The 18,545-nt window shown below is 39.8% G+C and overlaps 1 protein-coding gene across 1 annotated transcript; it reads left to right on the plus strand.

The window, feature by feature from the left end:
* Positions 1–4,491: 4,491 nt before the first annotated feature.
* LOC131286091 (zinc finger protein Noc) lies at positions 4,492–7,044 on the plus strand. Its single transcript, XM_058314961.1, has 2 exons — positions 4,492–5,003; positions 5,293–7,044. The coding sequence occupies exons 1-2, from the start codon at positions 4,917–4,919 to the stop codon at positions 6,916–6,918; spliced, it is 1,713 nt and encodes a 570-aa protein (XP_058170944.1). The 5' UTR covers positions 4,492–4,916; the 3' UTR covers positions 6,919–7,044.
* Positions 7,045–18,545: the final 11,501 nt, after the last annotated feature.

Below are 18,545 nucleotides of genomic sequence, written 5' to 3' on the forward strand. Positions count from 1 at the left end.
CACCCTGAGTGAGTTTGGGGCTTCTACATTAGAAATTTACTGAGAAAACCACCTAAAACAAATATCGACGATATTTTGCCCCACCGTAGGAGGTATATATTTCTCCGTCATCTCCTACTTGTAGAGTGCAGTTTGTTTACGTTTCGGCACCCGAAAAAACTTTAGTAAAAATATCAATTAAAACGGAGTTTGATAACTGAATTACATTTGTGAAGGCAGTAGTAGTACAGTAAGTAGTACAACGAAAAATCCGATGTTTCGTGGAGAATATTGCTCGTTTTGTTCGCGTTTGTTGGTTTGGTTTGGTTTGTTTGGTTTGTTTACGTTTTGTCCAGCTGTCGGCTTGTTTTCGTTTCGAATTGACATTTGACAAGAGCTAGCGCGACGTCGCGTTTTTCGCTGTTTCTACACTAGCGCGAGTTGTGCGACACTTTTTTTGTATAGAGTTCTGCCGCCTGTCAGGCGACGTCGCGTTTTGTGACGGGACGTCGCGCTGTAGTGTGGACCCCACTTCACATTGGGGCGCAAACCCGGCGAAATTTTTTTGTTGAATTTTGACGTAGTAATGCATGTTATTTGTTTAGCTACGTATTTTATGCACCCTGAGTGAGTTTGGCGCTTCTACATTTGAAATTCACTGAGAAAACAACCTGAAACAAACGATATTTTGTTTTTATAAAAATTATATATTGAAATTTTCGACTTAAGACCAACATTCTTCATATGACAAATCAACGGTGTGCTCTATAACATTAATGAAAGAATTACGTTAAAATATATACCTTCTTCTTCTTCTTCTTCTTCTTCTTGGCGTAACGATCTTGTTGGTCATGTCTACCTGTAAAGGGCTTGCAAAAATTTTTCAAGAGAGGTCCGGTTTCGGTTGGGTTTCGAACCCATGCCGTCGAGGTGGTGAGCCCCAGCGCTCATGGGTCGATTTTCTAATCGGCGCTACCGCTCGGCTGTCGCGGACCCCCAATGTAATTTATTAAATCTTTGCTCAGTAGAATAACATCAAAATCGTTTCAAATATTTTGCATACTAGCTTGACGCCCCGGCGTTGCTCGGTGACGAAGGGATTGAGAAAAGGATTAGGGTTTTAACTAATACTTGAAAGATATGTTTGAATATAATAGCTACAATAACGACAAATTTAAAATGTTTGATAATTCATCAATTTCCCCGTAATGTATAAACCTTAGGGTAACTATGTTGGATACATCTTGATATTTGTTTACATGCTTGTTTTGTTTGTGTTAGTAAAACTGAGTTTAAATTGTAAAATTTAGATGATTTTATCATAAAATAGTGATCAAACAAACCTTCAACCACATCTGTAGTACTTAAACTTGATGTGTGAAAAGTTTCAGAAGCGACGGTTTAGTATTGGTCGAGTTTTCAGTGTACACAGAACTCCATACATAAAAAAGCTAAAATATGTAGTAGATAATCTATATAAACTCACTAATAATTTTGTTGTATTCCCTAGTGTAGTGAAAAATGACTTCTTGAATCGGAGAACAAGTAAAGCCAACAATACAATCGAGCAGAACCAGTAGAGGAGTGTAAGGAAAATAATCTGTTGAAAAATCAACTCGTCGTCGGCGAACCCTCTACTCAATCTATCTGAATCTGAGCTGCATGTCCGACAGCCGGAATCGAGTGTAATTTTGCTGTCAAAATCGTGTTATTTTCCACTCCAGTCTGCGGTATTCCATTCACAGCGAGCATGTAATCTTTCATCAGTGCGCTTCTATCACTTGAAGCCCCCACGGCCTTTTTATTCTTCCTTCAATAAAAGGTCTGGCCAGGGCAGCAGCAACGAGAATAAGTGTCAATACGGTGCTCGACGGCTCAACAGAAAGGCTAAGAAGGAACATAGGCAGCAGAAGTGGTTACTCATCTTGCGAAGTTGAGAACACGTTGTGGGGGTCTAAGCGACCGCGACTTAGCATGTTTTTCTTTATGTACAATGGCCAAGTCAGTTAAATGTACCATCTTTCTGCCCCTCATACACCCTCCAATATTGGAAGTGTTTATTTGATAAATAATTTACACTTTCTTATAACAATGCACGTTTTGTAAAACTGAAGCAACCTAATACCACGAAGTAAACCTACTAATTGAACTAGTATTCGTAGACTAACTTAGTAGCTTTATTAATTTGTACGAACCAACGCCTTAGATACTATACTTTGACCCAATACTTGTGTTTGGAAAGTATGTACCTGTTATAAACATTCGAACGAAACGAAGTAAACTTAATTAATAAATTGGAAGTAACGGTGTGTTTAAATGTTAAAATGTTCAATTCGAAGACAAGTAAGGTTGCGTTGGTTGGTTGTAAGTTAACAGACTAGAGTTAACAGTAATGAAGCTAGAAGGAATGAATATGCTTCCTTATACCCCTAGGATCAACCCCTGTAACACTCAATAAATTTTCCGAAATGTGTTTCTTGTCATCCCTTCGATGCTTTTCTGCTCGTTTATGTTGTAGATCTTTATTGCCAACGAGATAAAGAGCCATTACTATAAATTATTGCCATTTTATTTTTTCTTCTTTTCCTATAGGATGGAACAAAATCTGAAGGACAGTGCCGATATTCGAAATCAGTGGTGGTAAGATATAAGCACCTCAGAGGGTTCAGCATACAAATATGTGTGGTCCAATTAATGTTAAATAATGTTTGTCACACAAATTCATTGAAGTATACACCGATTTTTACGAAACAAATGTTCAAATAAAAATAAACTTTTGTATTTAAAAATACAGTAATATCGTGTTGTGGAAAAACGCGATTGATACATTTTGATAATTACAGATAGTAAAGACAGAAAGTGTTTGATAAGTTATGTAATAAGATTAGCTTAGGGATAAGATGTAAAATTTTATATGTAACTATTTAATGATAAAGTGCTTAAAACATAAAAGTACCTTATCACACGTCACTCACTAATCTCATACAACGCATAAGCCGAATAAGAATGTAAGATATCTTTCAAATAGTCGGCACCTTTTGAGGGACTTGCGCCCTGTGCGGTACGCGCAATAATGTGCGTCGCAAAATCTGTCAAATAAAAAGACAGCCTCATTTCTTGTGTAACAAGTTATCTGTCCGAGTGCATCGATGAGTTTTTTTTTATAGTCAGACGTGTTCACAGCATCATCCGTCTCGCATGCACTCTATGCTACGATGGCTAATGGAGAGTTTGTAACGCGACAGAGGAAAAAATAAATATAATAAACTAGCCACAAAACGACGCGGCGGAAAAAGGTCTTAACAAGGTTTAGTTTTTTTACAACACTGCCTCCGTTGTGCGGAACGAGACGAAGCGCATGAACGAAACGCGCATGTAAGAACGCAAGTCTCGTTGCCATTTATTTATGTCCAACTTAGATGTGTACGTGAGTCAACTAGCTAGGCTAGGATTTTACTACCTACGATCGTCACGATCCGCCAAGAAACGGTCGACGATCGTTTTGTTTGACCCTTCCCCTACAGCGCACAGCGTATGCTATGCGCGGCTTCGGTGGGCTTTGTTCAAATTTATGCTTGACGTGTTAAGTGGTTTCTCAGAATATTGCTCACTTTTGTTTACTTTCCATGAGTTGTATTTCTACTTTTTATTCTGCCCGCTGCGTTGCGGCTGCTGGGTTGATGCTATTTAACTGTTCAAAATAATCTCTTTATTGCTCCGACGGTCCGAGATACAACCGTCGTGTTTCTGTCAACGCCGCACGGTACTCTAAAGATCTTCGTTCAACTGGTGTGTGTAGGTTTGACAGCTTACACACCTCACACACTCTGATGCCACGGGATCCCGGAGCAGAGAAAATCGAGCAGTTCGGATACTCTCCCGCTCCGGGAGCAAGCGTGTGCGAGGATGAAAAAGCGTTTGCTAATGCACTCTCCTTCCCTTTCGAAAGAAACTTACACTGTGTGTGTGAACACTGCAATACCATGGAGGTTGCTACATACAAGCAGTGATTGGTTGAAGCTAGTCATTCATCACTGCGGAAACCATTATGAAAATTTCCCCTTCACACACACAGTCACCCAGGTTGTGTATCTGACCAATTCGAGGCCATTGCTCGCAGCTGGTTCCCAGTAAGAGTTGAACTTTCAAGCCCAAAGGAGCTGCAGTGTTCGGGAACGCGAGTGACCACGTCCCCGCTTTGGTGTCGAACATATACTGTGGATTATCAACAGCGCATCGCTTTGTGTAATACTGAAAATGAATATATGAAGCTCTCAAATAAATTAAAAATAATTAAAATTTCATAATCATTTGTGTGTGTATGCCGTGGTTTAGTTCTCCCGTGGAAAGTGGAATTCCTGTGCACTGCCTACCCTACCTACCTTATTGAGTAATGTAAATGTGTGCCGTTCTAAGTGGATACTTTTCATCGGTCCATGGGATCGTCTGTAATAGTTTAATAGACGGTAATGGTTGACATCATTACTGATTTCGTGTATAGTGTGAAGAAGAAAGAACAGACGAAACTATCGTCTTCGAAAATGCAACCCCAGCTAGCCGAGCAATTTAATGTGCTAGAGGTGTGAGGTGCTGTGCTATCATGTATTTTCTTCGTTCGTGTGCAAGCGGCTGATATTGGAAGTACGTGATGTTGGCTTAATAAAACATGATAATTGCTGAAAATAAAATGTGATGTACATTGAAGTGCATGATTTGGTGCAGTGCAATTACAAATTGAACAGTGTCGCAAGTAGCGAGAAAATTGTGAGCGGAACTTACCGACGGCACGTTGGAAAACTGAAGGAAGAAATCTAAAACTCCCGTTCTACGTGTTCCATGAATGTAAATAGTAATATATTTAAACGGTGTGTGCGTGTGCACACTTAGATCGCTGGTTTATCCCGTTTCGTGCAATTTCATCCTTCCCGCTAGCTCAAATGGTGGTACTTGAAGGCACCGCAATGTTACAAGTAGGAAACAACCAATATCTACAGCCGGACTACCTTTCTCCGCTTCCAACAACGGTGAGGACAAACGCAGAAGTTCTTGTTCTGCATCATACATGTCATTTGTTAAGTAACTGCTAGTTATTTTAGCTCATCTTGACTAAGTTAGATGAATGAGAATAATAAGGAGGCCGTGTAGGTGCGGTAGAGTAAATATTCGATTCGTTGTAAATATAGCATGTTACATTAATCATTCTGAACAACATTGTGGAAATATTATTTTCGTAAATTGAATGGTTTTGCTTTAAGTACAAAAACCACACCATCATACTAATTCCTATTTTCTTTATTGCTTTAATGTATACAGTTGGACGCGAAGAAAAGTCCTCTGGCGTTGCTGGCACAAACATGTAGTCAGATCGGTGCCGACCCAGGAAATATTACCGTCAAGTCACTAGTTTCGCCATCGGAAAAGGGCAAGAAATCAACATCCTCGAACAACAGCAGCAGCAGCAGCACGTCGTCTTCCGGCAGTAACTCGTCGGCTTCGTCTCATGTCGATCCGACCTCCAACACATCCATGTCCGGATCACCATCGGCCAAATTAGAGAAATCCGATGCTTCTCCAGAGATCAAACTCGCCTTCAAACCGTACGAAATGAATGTGCTAACAACTAAAGTGAACCTTAGTAAATCGGCGGCCGCCGATGATCGGCCCTTGTCCAAGATGAGTAGTGGAAGTGATGTGTTGAACAACAACAGTGTGAGCCAAATCAATAATAATAATAATAATAATAACCATGGTGAAGGGGGCCGAAAAGAAAGCCGAGCCCTTTCGCCTCGTGGAAGTGCTGAGTCCCCGATGTCTGGTCGCAGCGGTGGCAGCGTTAGTGTGAAGAGCAATGACAGTGGCAGTGGTGTGTGCATGATTGATCATAGTGGAAACAATTGTACTACGCCTGATGCAAACAGAAGAGCATCTTCCGCAGGAACACCGAGTGATCGTGATAGAATGAATGGTGGCAGTGGTGTTCCCATCACATCCACCAGCCCATCTGCGGGAATGATGGCACTGCATAAGGAACACGCGGGCCAATTGACGCCGTCGGTCGCGTACAAACCTAGTGCATACGGGATTAGTGCAGCTGGACTGCCAAGTCCGTCGGGAATCGATCACGCAAATCCAGCCTTCAGGCCACCTTTCGCTGGCGCGTTCAACCACCACCATGCAGCCATGCTAGCAGCGGCTGGCTATTCTGGCGCGGCGGCAGCTGCTGCGGCTGCTAGTACCAATCCTTACCTCGGCTATACCCGCGTTAAAACCCCTTCGGGTGGTGAAACGCTGGTTCCGATCTGCAAAGACCCCTACTGTACTGGATGTCAGTTTTCGGCTCATAATCACCAAATCATGATGGGAAGCCAGTGTCCGGCAGGTTGCACGCAGTGTGAACATCAGAAGTACATGGCCATGGCACTCAGTTCTATGCCACCCGCTGGCTACCCAGGGTATCCTCCACCGTCATCGGCGACGGTTGCGGTTAACACGGCAGCCTCCCAATCATCGGGTAGTGGCGGTGCCGCCAGCCGTCCGTACATGTGCAACTGGGTGGTGGGTGATTCGTATTGCGGTAAACGGTGCAATACAACGGATGAGTTGCTCTCCCATCTACGTACTCATACGGCCAACCTGTCCGATCCGGCCGCACTAGCCCTACAGCAACAACTCATGCCTCTAAGCGGAATATTTCCGCCATCCTCGCTGCACCATCATCACCGGGGCTATCCTAATCCACCCCTGAGCCCCCTGTCTGCTGCTCGCTACCATCCGTATGTTAAACCCGGGGCCATGCCTGCGGGACTTCCCGGTTCCCCGTACAATGCTGCGGCGGCAGCGGCTGCCGCCTTTAACCCAGCAGCCGCGTTCGGGCAGTATTACTCTCCCTATGCGGCAGCCCTGTATGGTCAGCGGATAGGAGCCGCCGTACATCAATAGGAGGATGAATAAGCTGTATATGTCCCGAGGAATCTTTCTACTAGCATCGCCAAGGGACGCTACAGACGTCGCGTAAATAAACTGAAAACTAAGGGATCACTGGTTTAATACATCAACAAGTGGGACACATTTCTTTCACTGGTTCACATCCCACTGGTTGGTATGTGTTATGCTTAAAAGTGGGTTCATTTCTCTTGTTCGCTTGTGAAAGCTGTTAAACTAAAAGTTAAATTTAAGTACTAGGAATTAAATTACGTTCAAAGGTGTGTTACAATTAACAACCTTTCACACCAAACTTTGATGAACAAACTCAGAAGTTAGTAATCTGATTCCAAAAGACAACAACACCTACACGATTGTTGTTTAGTACTAGTGTTTCATACAATACGTATAAAAACCCCGATGACCGTATTTTTTTAATACAACAACAATTAAGGATTTATTTTCGGATTTTCGTGACGTTTGTGGCGGACCTGACATGTGACGATGTTCATATGCGAGCATGTAGAAGAAATAAGCGATGCTGCGAGTGAGTATCTGATAACCGTCGGCAATAATGCTTGGTTCAGGCTTTGTGCTGAAGCAATGGGTGTACTTGAAAATTTAACCAAGGAAAAATATAGCAGAACATTCAGGATATCGAAAGCGTTGTCCAGTCGTGTTTGTTCTATCGTCTGTGATATTAAGATTATTCTTCATATGAAATTAAAATATACTACTGGCGAGGAAGTCAAAGTGCTGGTAACGCGAGGACTGCAAAGCTACTCTACTAGAGTAATCAGGCAGAACAGGATTTTATTGGTTATGACACAAATTTAAAAACGGTGAATTCAAAAGCCATAGTCCATCGGAAGCATTTTGTTTCTCTTGTTTACAATCTACCAGTACATTGGAATTGATTTCTTTTTCATTGAAGACTTTGTTCAGCATGAGACCTGGATGGACAAGATTCAACAATCCCAGCGATATTATCCACCAAGTCGCTTTAGATTTTCATGCAATATCCTTAGAAAATCAACTAAAAAGGATATCTTTAGAGAAATTCAATGGAAAAATCCAAGCGATTATATTATTGAAACCAAATGTTCATTTCTAATGTCATCATTCGCTATCGACTAATAAAAGGTATGGTAAGCGCTTACTTAATGCGCCTTTATGTAATGTATTTTGAATTATTTTGCTCATTCTTTAATTTAAGTTTGTATTAGGTGCAAACGCAACTATATGTCTAATTTACATTTCACTCATTGCGTTCGACAGGTTTGGTTGAGAAAGAAGATCACAGGATAAGTTTTTAATTGGGCTTATGCAGCGTATATAATGTACCATCCAAATTTACAGATTCATGTCGTTTGTTTTGTGTTACGTTTTCCTTCTGCGCGGTATCGAGATTGTTGTTAGATCAATAAGAAATCTGATCACATTGAAACCTATGAAGCAATGGAAAGAATACACAATTGAAGTCACACTAAAAGCTGCTGAAGCTTGAAAAGTTAGAGCGTTGTAAAAGTGGCGAAATATGAAAGTAACGGAGGCATGTAGAATGTGACTATCTTGGGAGATCATAAGCAGGGATGTATAGTGTAAAAATACGGTGTAAATAAAAAAATAAAACATCTATGCCCGTTGCATGCTACGAAAAAGGAGTTTGAGCTCCCGTCGGTAAAAATGTATAGAAAACTGAGAAGCAAGCGTTTCTTTGTAAGAGAAAAACGTGGAATTTACGACCTGTAATAAATCTTAACATGAAAAATAAAAAAAACCACCACTTCCTTCATTAATTACAAACACCGACCTTCTTGACACGTTATACTCAACACACACCCGAAACCGCTGTTCATTGCGCTGATTTCTTTTCGGTGAAAATGTATTCGTCGCCTTTTACTTCCATCAGAGATGTAAAGTAGACGAAAAGAATGGTAAGCATATTTCAGAGCACGAGGGGGAATAAATAAATAACGAATCATCACGGGTTAACCAAGCCTGAAACCCATGCCACGAACGGGTACGTAAAAAGTGCCGAGAAAGGATGGGCAGACGGAGAAGAATAAAAAATGGAAAACGGAAACGAGAAAATGCCATGGTCGAACGAATTTAAAATGATATCATGTTTCGTTATTTATTAGTTAATTACCAAGCCTTTCAATTAGCACCCAAGGGGGAGCTGCTCATCCGGAGGATAGACTAAAGTTGGTCGGTATTGGTTTAGGGTTGTGCCCGCTGTGGGTAAGAGCAAAATAGTAGGCGTCTTGGCAGCGAGGATTAGGCGACGATGTTTTTGCCGCCGGAAAAGAAGGGGAAAGGACCGAATGACGCGGCGCTGGCGGCGCACAAGGGTGACGGGTATAAGCTGCTGTTCAGGCGCTTCGTTGTTTGACATGTTTGGCGGTATAAATTCCACTCTCGTTTGAGCGTAACATTTGTTGTAACCACATTGTACCCTTTTATTCTTGGTGCTTTAGATCATGTTGTTAAAGCCAGTTGATGCGAGCTTGTAGAAATCCGGGGATGGGTCTCATGCAACGAGTGTGTTTCTTCATCATTTGCACAAAAGTTTTCCCACTCACAGTGTTTCCCTCGTCACGGATGTTACTGGCATAAGAAATGAGCTAGCGTACTGTATTTAACCATTCTAGTACATTTCGTCACATCTTTATTCATCGCGCTTTAAAGAAAACCTTATTATAGGGTTTCAAAAGAATGCCTAACGATTAATTTTGACAACACTAATTTAAGCATCTGAACTGAACTTAGTTTTCCGTGCTTTTGCCTCTGATACGACAAAATGCACAAATGTAAAGAGAAGATTCATTGCACACTATACCAACATTGGCCCGTATTTTTCATCTTTTTGACGGCAATCGGTGGCTAAAAGAATGAAAAAAGGCTTCCATGTCTGCTTAAATGAAGCAACGAAAGGCCGAATCAATAAATTTTACTCGTTTCAGAACACTGCTGGTACATAAACGCCCTTTTTATGGTGATTATTCTTCAACATTCATTCCCTCTGCCCCCTTATCTTCTCTTTCCTTTTCTTTGTTTATCGGTTTATTTCATTCATTCTCTACCAATATCCTTCTGCCTCTCTTTTCTCTCTATCTCACACACAGTATAAAATAATAAGACGAAGCTCAGAATGTGTATGCTTGCTCAACAAGAGGCTGTCCGGCCTACCTGCGGCGGTTGGGAGCCATCAAAGCCATTACGCCGAAACGCGCTCAGCAGCAAACGCACTATCGAACACAGCCACACATTTGTAGCTTTGAGCAATTTTTTAGCGGTTTATTTCAGCTCTGGTGGACGGCCCAGTGGTTGCGGTGCACCTTAAAAGGCTCGGCAAGGCGTTTGTGATGGAAATAAATAGCAAAAATAAAACTGGAAAAGGCCCACGGAAAGCGATACTTTTCAAAACCATTAATCACTCACGACAAGCAGCCCGCGCGGGGTTGATCAAGATAAAGTCATGAGAGAAGAAAAAACCAGAAACGAATAAAAAAACGAGAAAACGTGATGAAGTAAACCAAAAGGTTGGAAATATGGTGTTCGACGGGTTTGCTGAGCGACAGAGCTGCAACTAAAATTTATCTGTAATTATCTTCGATTATACAGTTGTTATTTTTCTCTCTGTGTTTAACAAAATGTGCACCACTATCGGTAGTGGACTGGCGAACGATGGTTCTGGCGGGTGTACGGGTCGCGGAGAACTCGATTTGCTCGAAGGGAAATCCGTGAAGGGAGAAGACTTGCTCCGACTCGTTTCGGTCTGCTCTTTTGACCAACTTCATAATACGTTGATTCTTTTCGCACACAGCTATGACCTTCGCAATTTCATCGCATCAGGCCTTTTTTCTCACCATAGCCATAGAGATGCGATAAACAGGGTGTTCGAGATTGCGTGAAAAACTTGTCGGTCTATCACTTGCATGCGGATGCGGTTACGAGTGTTTCAACTTAGGATTGAAAAAGGCGGAGTAATCCTAAGCTATTTCTGATATATTTCTTAGCGGACAATTAGTGTTGGTATCGATGTTCACGGAAGAGATCATTCAATTTTGTTTTGTTACGAAGGTTAGCACAATTAGTGTATCAATAAAAAAAAACATGGAACCACCCTCCGGAGGCCACGGTCAAAATGCAATCTATTTTTATGCCTTCAATTGGACTAAAAACTAATCAGAGAAAGGCTGTCGACGAAAGTTGCAACGATGTTAATTCGTTAATTTTGTCGAAAAAATCTCTTATATTTTTTATTCAAATTGGCTCAGTTTTACTAACACAAACAAAACAAGCATGTACTTATATGTCAAGGTGCACTTCACATGTATCCATCAAAGTTGTATTTCACAGGGAAATCGATGAAATATCAACCGTTTTTAATATGCCACTATTGTAACTATTAAATCAAATCATAACTCTCAAGTTATCATAACTCTCAGTCTCAAGAGTTAAAACCATAGTTCTTTTCTCAATCCCTTTGTCGCCGAACATCGCCGGGATGTCAAGCTAGTGTTCCAAAATTTAATAAGACTCAAGCGTAACTCTAATTCCATTTTTATCAATACTCCATCCAAGCCGTATTTAGTAATCGCAGCATGATTACTATGAAGGCAAAAAATTCTGTTCACCTTACTTAGGGTTTCATAGTAAGTAAGAGAGTGGAAATGAGATACATCTATATTCTAAAAATATAGAAGTATCACGCACTTCCGAAACGCAGTAAATAACTATTAATAACAATTGTATGAGATACATTGTCTACGCTAGCATTTTGAAACTTTAGTATCATTTCATTTGATAGCCTTACTATTTAACACAATGTCTATGGAAAGTCGTTCCTCATCGTTCGTATGCATTTGCATAATCGAGTTTAAACGCATGGATAAGTACTTCAGCAGTCTTTCATTACTTATGCTTATGAAGCAGTGTTCATAACTTCACATCCCAGAAAATAATCCTGATCATTGTTGCAATACATTTGCCTTTTATATATTTAAGCGTGTCTATGTATACAAACGGTTTGTAACCTTGTACGTCCAATTACCAACCGACTGTTGAATGGCAACATACCGTTTTTCTTGCGTTGGAAAAATCCAATTGAAGAATACATAAATCTTTCCTTGCTACCTTTTTGCCATTCCGGCTCTACGTGGTTCGCTTTCAGGTCGTACCGAGAGAGTTGTCTGGCTGACTAATGTTCGCGACGTATGATCGCTCCACCAACCGTAGAATCCATCGTTTGCTGCCAGAAGACAGGGAAGCCGTTATAAAGGGGGTTTGTCGTTGAGCTGTCACCGCGTGTCACTGCGAGCATGTGGGGCCGCTCTGGGATTGGTGTACGACTGCTGATGTGGCTATGTAAAACTCAGAGACATATCAACCGAACAGACAGGCATGACAGACAGCGAATTTTGCTGTGCAAGCCAAAAAATAGCTGGTGGCAGTAGGAAAAATTAATCTGTCTTGAATTATTATCAAGCGTAGAATACATGGACGCGCGGAAGCGTACCAATAGACGTTTGCCGCATTTTAAAACTGAACCCTCTGGCTCAACGAAGACATGTTATCGTTCTCTGAAGCAAGATGGAGTGTGACAAGCAACAGACGTGTGTGTTTCATGGGTTATCTTATGGATAGGGTTGTTTTTTGTCAAATCGTCGACAACGGTGACGTCGAGACAGCTTAGTCGCAAAGGAAATGTGTGACAACGACACCCTTTCAGGCGCAAATCTTATGCAAAACCGACGCCAAGTAAGTTAGATTCTGATCAAAGATGAGGTAAAAAATATTCCAATGCATTATTTACACTTTCTTAACAATTAGGAGTTACATTATTCTCTTGATGGGATGGGTTCGAATCCTACCCAGGGCGAGAGGGATTGTCTCTTTCAACGTACGCAAATCATGATCGAAGCGCATCCTGCAGTAATATATCGGATGCAAAATAATGGTTTTTTGTCATTATCTAGAGTTAAGAAGAAAATTATGAAGTTTAAAATAAAAGTAACAGCCTTAAAGTTGTTTAATTGGATTTTATAAAAAAAAACAATATTTGAAATAGGACGTGTGTCATTAAGAAGCCGGAAGTATGTCCTGCAGAGTACCGCTTGAGGAATTGAAATTCAACTCACTGAGCTCCATTCGAATCCGCCAAAGTTGGTCCTCTGGTTATTGCAGTATATTGTTGTTCAACGTATGTCTCACATGATTCCTGCTTCACGTCAACTCCATTCATCGTGAGCTGTCGGCTACTGTTTAGAATTTACATAACCGAATGATTTAATTTCAACCCACACCGGTGTCCCTTCCAATCGAATGATCGGCGCGGTTGATTGATTGAACATTCCACCACTCAGCGGCACGAAAGCAATATTCTAAGGTATGAGACTTTGACAGGCACAAACACACCGCCAACACAGCCCCTGCTGGTACGGTCAACGGTCTGATCAAGCCTTTCATTTTCCTTGCAGTAGGCCAGCCCTCGTTGCAAAACCCAAGCAAGGTTTACCCCGCAAGAAAAAATGAGAAAGCATGCGTCCGTCGCTGAGTTATATGGTAGAATGAGCAGACAAGCGAATAAAAAACCACGCAATCATCAAACATGTCTTTCCTAGAACCTTTCCACAACCGCTGTGGTGTTCCTCTACTGGCTTGAATGGGGTACGACAGCGAAGGATGAAGGGTAAGGGTAGAAGAGCTGTAAATGAAATGTGACATCAACAGCTGCTTCGGTTCTCTCACTGTCTATCTTCTTTCTCGACGTCTTTCACACCGTACACTGACTGTTCGGTCTTTTCCTACCACATACATTCCTTTTGCCATCCACCATTAAATCCAACGCTCTGCCAAGAAGCGCTGCTAGGGACAAAACATTCAATCCAATGTACAGAAAGCAAGAGGATGTTCTACTTTTTTTTAAATTTCATTCCCCGCTTTGCGCAGCTAGTATAGTGACTGATGGCAGAACGAAAATGTGTTTTACTTTGGTTGTCTTCTTTACGCGCCTACCCTTGCTGTCTACTGCTACTAGATACGCTGTCACAATTTCTGACAGTGTGGAACGGTGCTGTACGTCGTATTAATTTTAAAAATTTTAACTCATGTCACGAATTACGAGCTGATGATATGCTCCAAGCTGCTGCTTCTTCTTACGAGGATCCGACCTTATGACATCCCGCTGTCAGCAGAGGCTGCAATAGCTGCTCATACCCCGATGCCCTGCTGTCCGTCGCGTTATGCGACGATGAAAGGTGAGTGTCATTTTCAAATTAGGAAACATAATAAATATGTACGTGTTGGCAAGAAGTGAGAACACAAAAACCCAATTACGCTTTTCCGCAGTGTTTTCGAATTTTACGTAATGTGAATTAAAAAATGGTGATAACTACATAGGGCCTATATTTACCTGAAAGGTTGAGAGTTGAATTTCATTCGTATTTGAAGCATTGCAAAACCGATTCTTTTTTAATCAGACTGCTTCACCGTCAATCTTAAAAGTTGAATAAAAAAATTACTACGGCCAAGAATTCGCTAGCTCGGCTTGTTATATGGTTGTGAAACATGTTTTTCTCTTTAACACAGATTTGTACGAGCTGCATATCATATCTAGACGACTAAATAATTTTGCAAATTGGTTGCAAAAGTCAATTTAAATATTGACGAAACTTGCAAATTGTCCACTAAATATAATGCAGATAGAGTCAGTGAGGGTATTTAGGCCCATGTATGTAATTTTCGCCAACTAAAAAGGAGATCAATTATTACACTGATTTCAAATAAAAATGCGCCCTAACATGGTTTTTCAGTGTTGAGGTCAATTTATTCTTGTCAAATATAGATGCAAGGAAATCTGGTTTCGATTGAAATGAAATTTGTATGCATTTTGACACTGACAGCTGGTCGTCAGAAATTTTCTAAACGAAAATCCGATCATCCTGCAAAAAAGTAAGTATTAAAATATCAAATTAAACATTAATCTCACTTAATTAATAAAGATAAAAGCAAATAACAGCTTCTTCATTTTTTAAAAAGATTATTAGCACTATAAAACACATAAAATAAGCATTCTTTCATGTGGGATACTTCAGTTACATGCCATTCGACATTTAGTCAAATACTTTAAATTAGTTGTATTGTACTTTGTAGGAAAATTTAAAAAATTAAGAAAAACATGCGGCTTAACTTACAAATTTTCCTTGATGTTAAACATAAATTAGCCACTGCTACACTGCATCCCAAAATGATAGCCTCACCTAGTTTGTTTATTCATATGCTATTTTAAATGATCGCAAGAAAAAATTAACGACAGAAACATATTTCTTAATTCAAAAGAATTGTGTTTCAGTTCTTATTCATCAGGAAAATATTTTATAATAAGATTTAGGTCAAAAATTAAAAAATTGAGTGTCCCATAATTATAGCCTCACTTCAAAAATCACTTAACTTAACAAAGCAACTCAGTTCCTAGCCACGTTATCAGTTGGCAAAAATAATTTGTAAGTTATGTTCCTTTAATTTGTATTTCAATTTGAACATTGGCCGCGGAAAACAACTCTCGGAACGTGAAAAAGTCAAATTGATGCTTATCGCTTAAATGGCAAGTCGAATCGTGAAATTGGTGTACTAATAAATAGGTCCACAAATGTCATTAACGATTATGTAAAAGATCCCAGTTAATATGGGCTTCAGAAGTCTCCTGGTCGTCTTCAAAATCTTTCCTCGCGTGATAAACGGAGAATTTTTTAAGCTGCTTTCATTTCTGCCAAAAGTTGCTGCAGGACAAAAAACGATTTGGGGTTGAATGTAAACAAAAATACTGTGTTACGAGCTTTGATATCATGTTCTGATATTGTAAGAGAGTCCATGAAGAATGTTTCTGCCCTCAAACTTCACCAAAAAATCGCTAGGTTTTAGTTTTCTACAGAACATATTACATGGAAGAATGTGTGGAGAAACGTAAATTGTCCGTTTGCAGTCTTGTTCAGATTTTAAATTATTAATTTATGTTACATGGATTATACAAAAAGTTCAATATTAATGGACCGGATGGTTACATCCATTACTGGCAAGATTTGAGACGTTAGCACGATTTTTCTCTCGTCGCAATTGACCGACTTATGACTTGGACTGCGTTCAGTGGTCTTAGTAGAAGTGAATTGGCAATGATAGCAGCTCGCATGAACAGCGATATGTTTATTTACATCCTGGACAACCATTTGAAGCCTTATCTGAAAAACCAGAACACTCAACAAATCATTTTTCAGCAAGATAATGCTGCAGTGCACGCAAGCAAGACAACAAGAACTCCCCTTGCACGGTCGGGTATCAAAACAATGTCTTAGCCAGCCGTTTCCCCAGACCTTAATCCAATAGAAAATGTTTGTGGAAGACTAGTTCAAGAGATTTATGAAGATGGGATACATTACGAGACCATATAGGAGCTTAAACTTGCTATCCGAAATGCTTGGCGTTCCTTATCAGTAAATTCGTTAGAACAATTATCGGAGAGCATGACATCAAGAATTTTCCATTCAATAAATCGTAATGGAAGACCCTTAGATTACTAAATCATGACTTTTGAATCCATTTATGCTATTTTTGTTGATAATTTACTCAAAATCCTAAGTGAGGCTATCATTTTAAGACACCACTGATTTTAGTTTCTTGGTACAAAAGGGATTATTCTCTCGTTTTCTTTAACAATATTTATGCAAAGTAGTCGTTGTATACTTACAAATATTTATGTAGTTTTTTGAAAACAATTATATGCTCGGTATTCGCCCTGCACAGAAAAAACTAGGTGAGGCTATCATTTTGGTACGCAGTGTATAAGGCTTTGCTTGAATGCTAAATTTACCTGTGTAAATTTGTCGAGCAGTTGAGTTAACGATCGTTATAGGTATCACATAAGCTTAATCTACAGCAATGACGACCGTTTAGTTGTCGATGACTAAAGAGCAGTCGATAACGCCAACCTGTCCATGAGAAAGCGTCCGATTTGAACATTGATCTACCCACGACGAACATGTTCAATAGCGCGACGATGAATCTAAAGAATACACACTAGTGCTAACCGATATTTTTGCCCAGTGTTGGATGTTCCACGGCCCGGCGAGAAGAGAGGAGATGAAATAGTCGCTATTCTAGTTGCAACACAGTCGCCAAAAAGCTATGTGTGAGCATTGAGGGGAATTAAAACTGCTCTAGCTTATTGTATTACCGATCGTATATCATATTAACGATCGTTCATGAAATTCGTTCGGGATACCTTTTTCGAGCCGTTTATTAGACGACCGTCTATTTGCTATACGATCAATTAGCGTTGACCACTTCGTTCGGAATAAGCCCTATAATTATTATAATCAGTACAAACGATCGTTTCTCCCCCAGGCTAATTTTCAGTTCCTAGGTCTAAAAAATAGGTGATCGTTTATTTTTAACCATGGTTGAAATTAAACAAATCCGTATGCGATTCCACCTATTGTTTCAATTCAGAAACTTGATTCAAAGAAGAAGAAACAGAGAACAAATCTCCGGGTTCCCATTTCGGTACAAAAAAACTGATGCGCTGTTTAACTTATTTCGCTCGTATCACCTTTTGAAACGCATTCCTCTTGTTTGAACAATGAAAATCTTTCCCGTCTTGTGTGATCAAATCCAAGCAATGTTTTTACATTTTTTAATATTATTTATATTTTTATGAATATGCAATACATTTCATTAGCAGTTATGCCGTGCAGTTATGCGTGTAGTATTCTAAGGATATAGGGTAAAGGTACCAATAGTGGTGCACTTAGTAATGTAACTAACAATATGATGTAATTTATAAGTGTTGAGAACACAATATTGTTCATATTTGTACCAATTATGTTCGAAACACGACTTTTCTTCTGGAAAACATCTATTTTCACCGTCAAACATTAAAAATAGACGAAAAAAAGTGCATATTTCTTTCGAGTTGGTTGCTCCTATAATGGTGGTATGGTTTCTATAAATGGGGTATCGTGTTCCTATAGTGGTGGTAGTACTTGCGAATTACTGAATATATTTTTACTGTGACTTATTTTTGAAGCAAATTTAAAACAGAATGGCCAAATTACTTAGGCCACTGCATTTTCTTGGTCATAGACCAATGGATTGGCCTCATAGACCTTTTATAAACCAATGCATTTTGCAGCGATTTCTAGCCTACAGGAAATCATGGCATACCTGATAAATTCTTCAAAAATCCAGTATATTAGTACAACCTGTTTGGAAAATATCAATTTTGGAGCCTTAATTTATTACGAAATGGGAAGGTTTATAGTTTTAACACTTCACAGAAGAACAAAGAACATTTCATAGATGAACAAATATCTCCATTGTATTTATTTCGACGTGGAGCTGGAATTTTGTTCCACTACATCCACTAATGGTACTAGCACCACTATAGGAGCACTTACCCTACTTCGTCTAATAATATACATCAATACATCCATATAATCCCTTCTATCTTTTATTTCTTTAAACATGTGTCAATTATCGAAACATTCAAACTTGGTAATCGAAATCCAAACAAATTTCTGACACGGTTATTTGTAAAAAGTCTATTTGGAATATAGTTTAAAAAAAGTGTTAATTTCGTTGCAGAA

This window comes from Anopheles ziemanni, chromosome 2 (assembly GCF_943734765.1).
Source record: "Anopheles ziemanni chromosome 2, idAnoZiCoDA_A2_x.2, whole genome shotgun sequence".
NCBI lineage: Eukaryota > Metazoa > Arthropoda > Insecta > Diptera > Culicidae > Anopheles > Anopheles ziemanni.

Coding starts and splice junctions, on each gene's coding strand:
- LOC131286091 (XM_058314961.1), top strand. CDS start 4,917: ATGGTGGTACTTGAAGGCACCGCAATGTTACAAGTAGGAAACAACCAA. Junction 5,004..5,292: donor TTTCTCCGCTTCCAACAACG/GTGAGGACAAAC, acceptor TAATGTATACAG/TTGGACGCGAAGAAAAGTCC.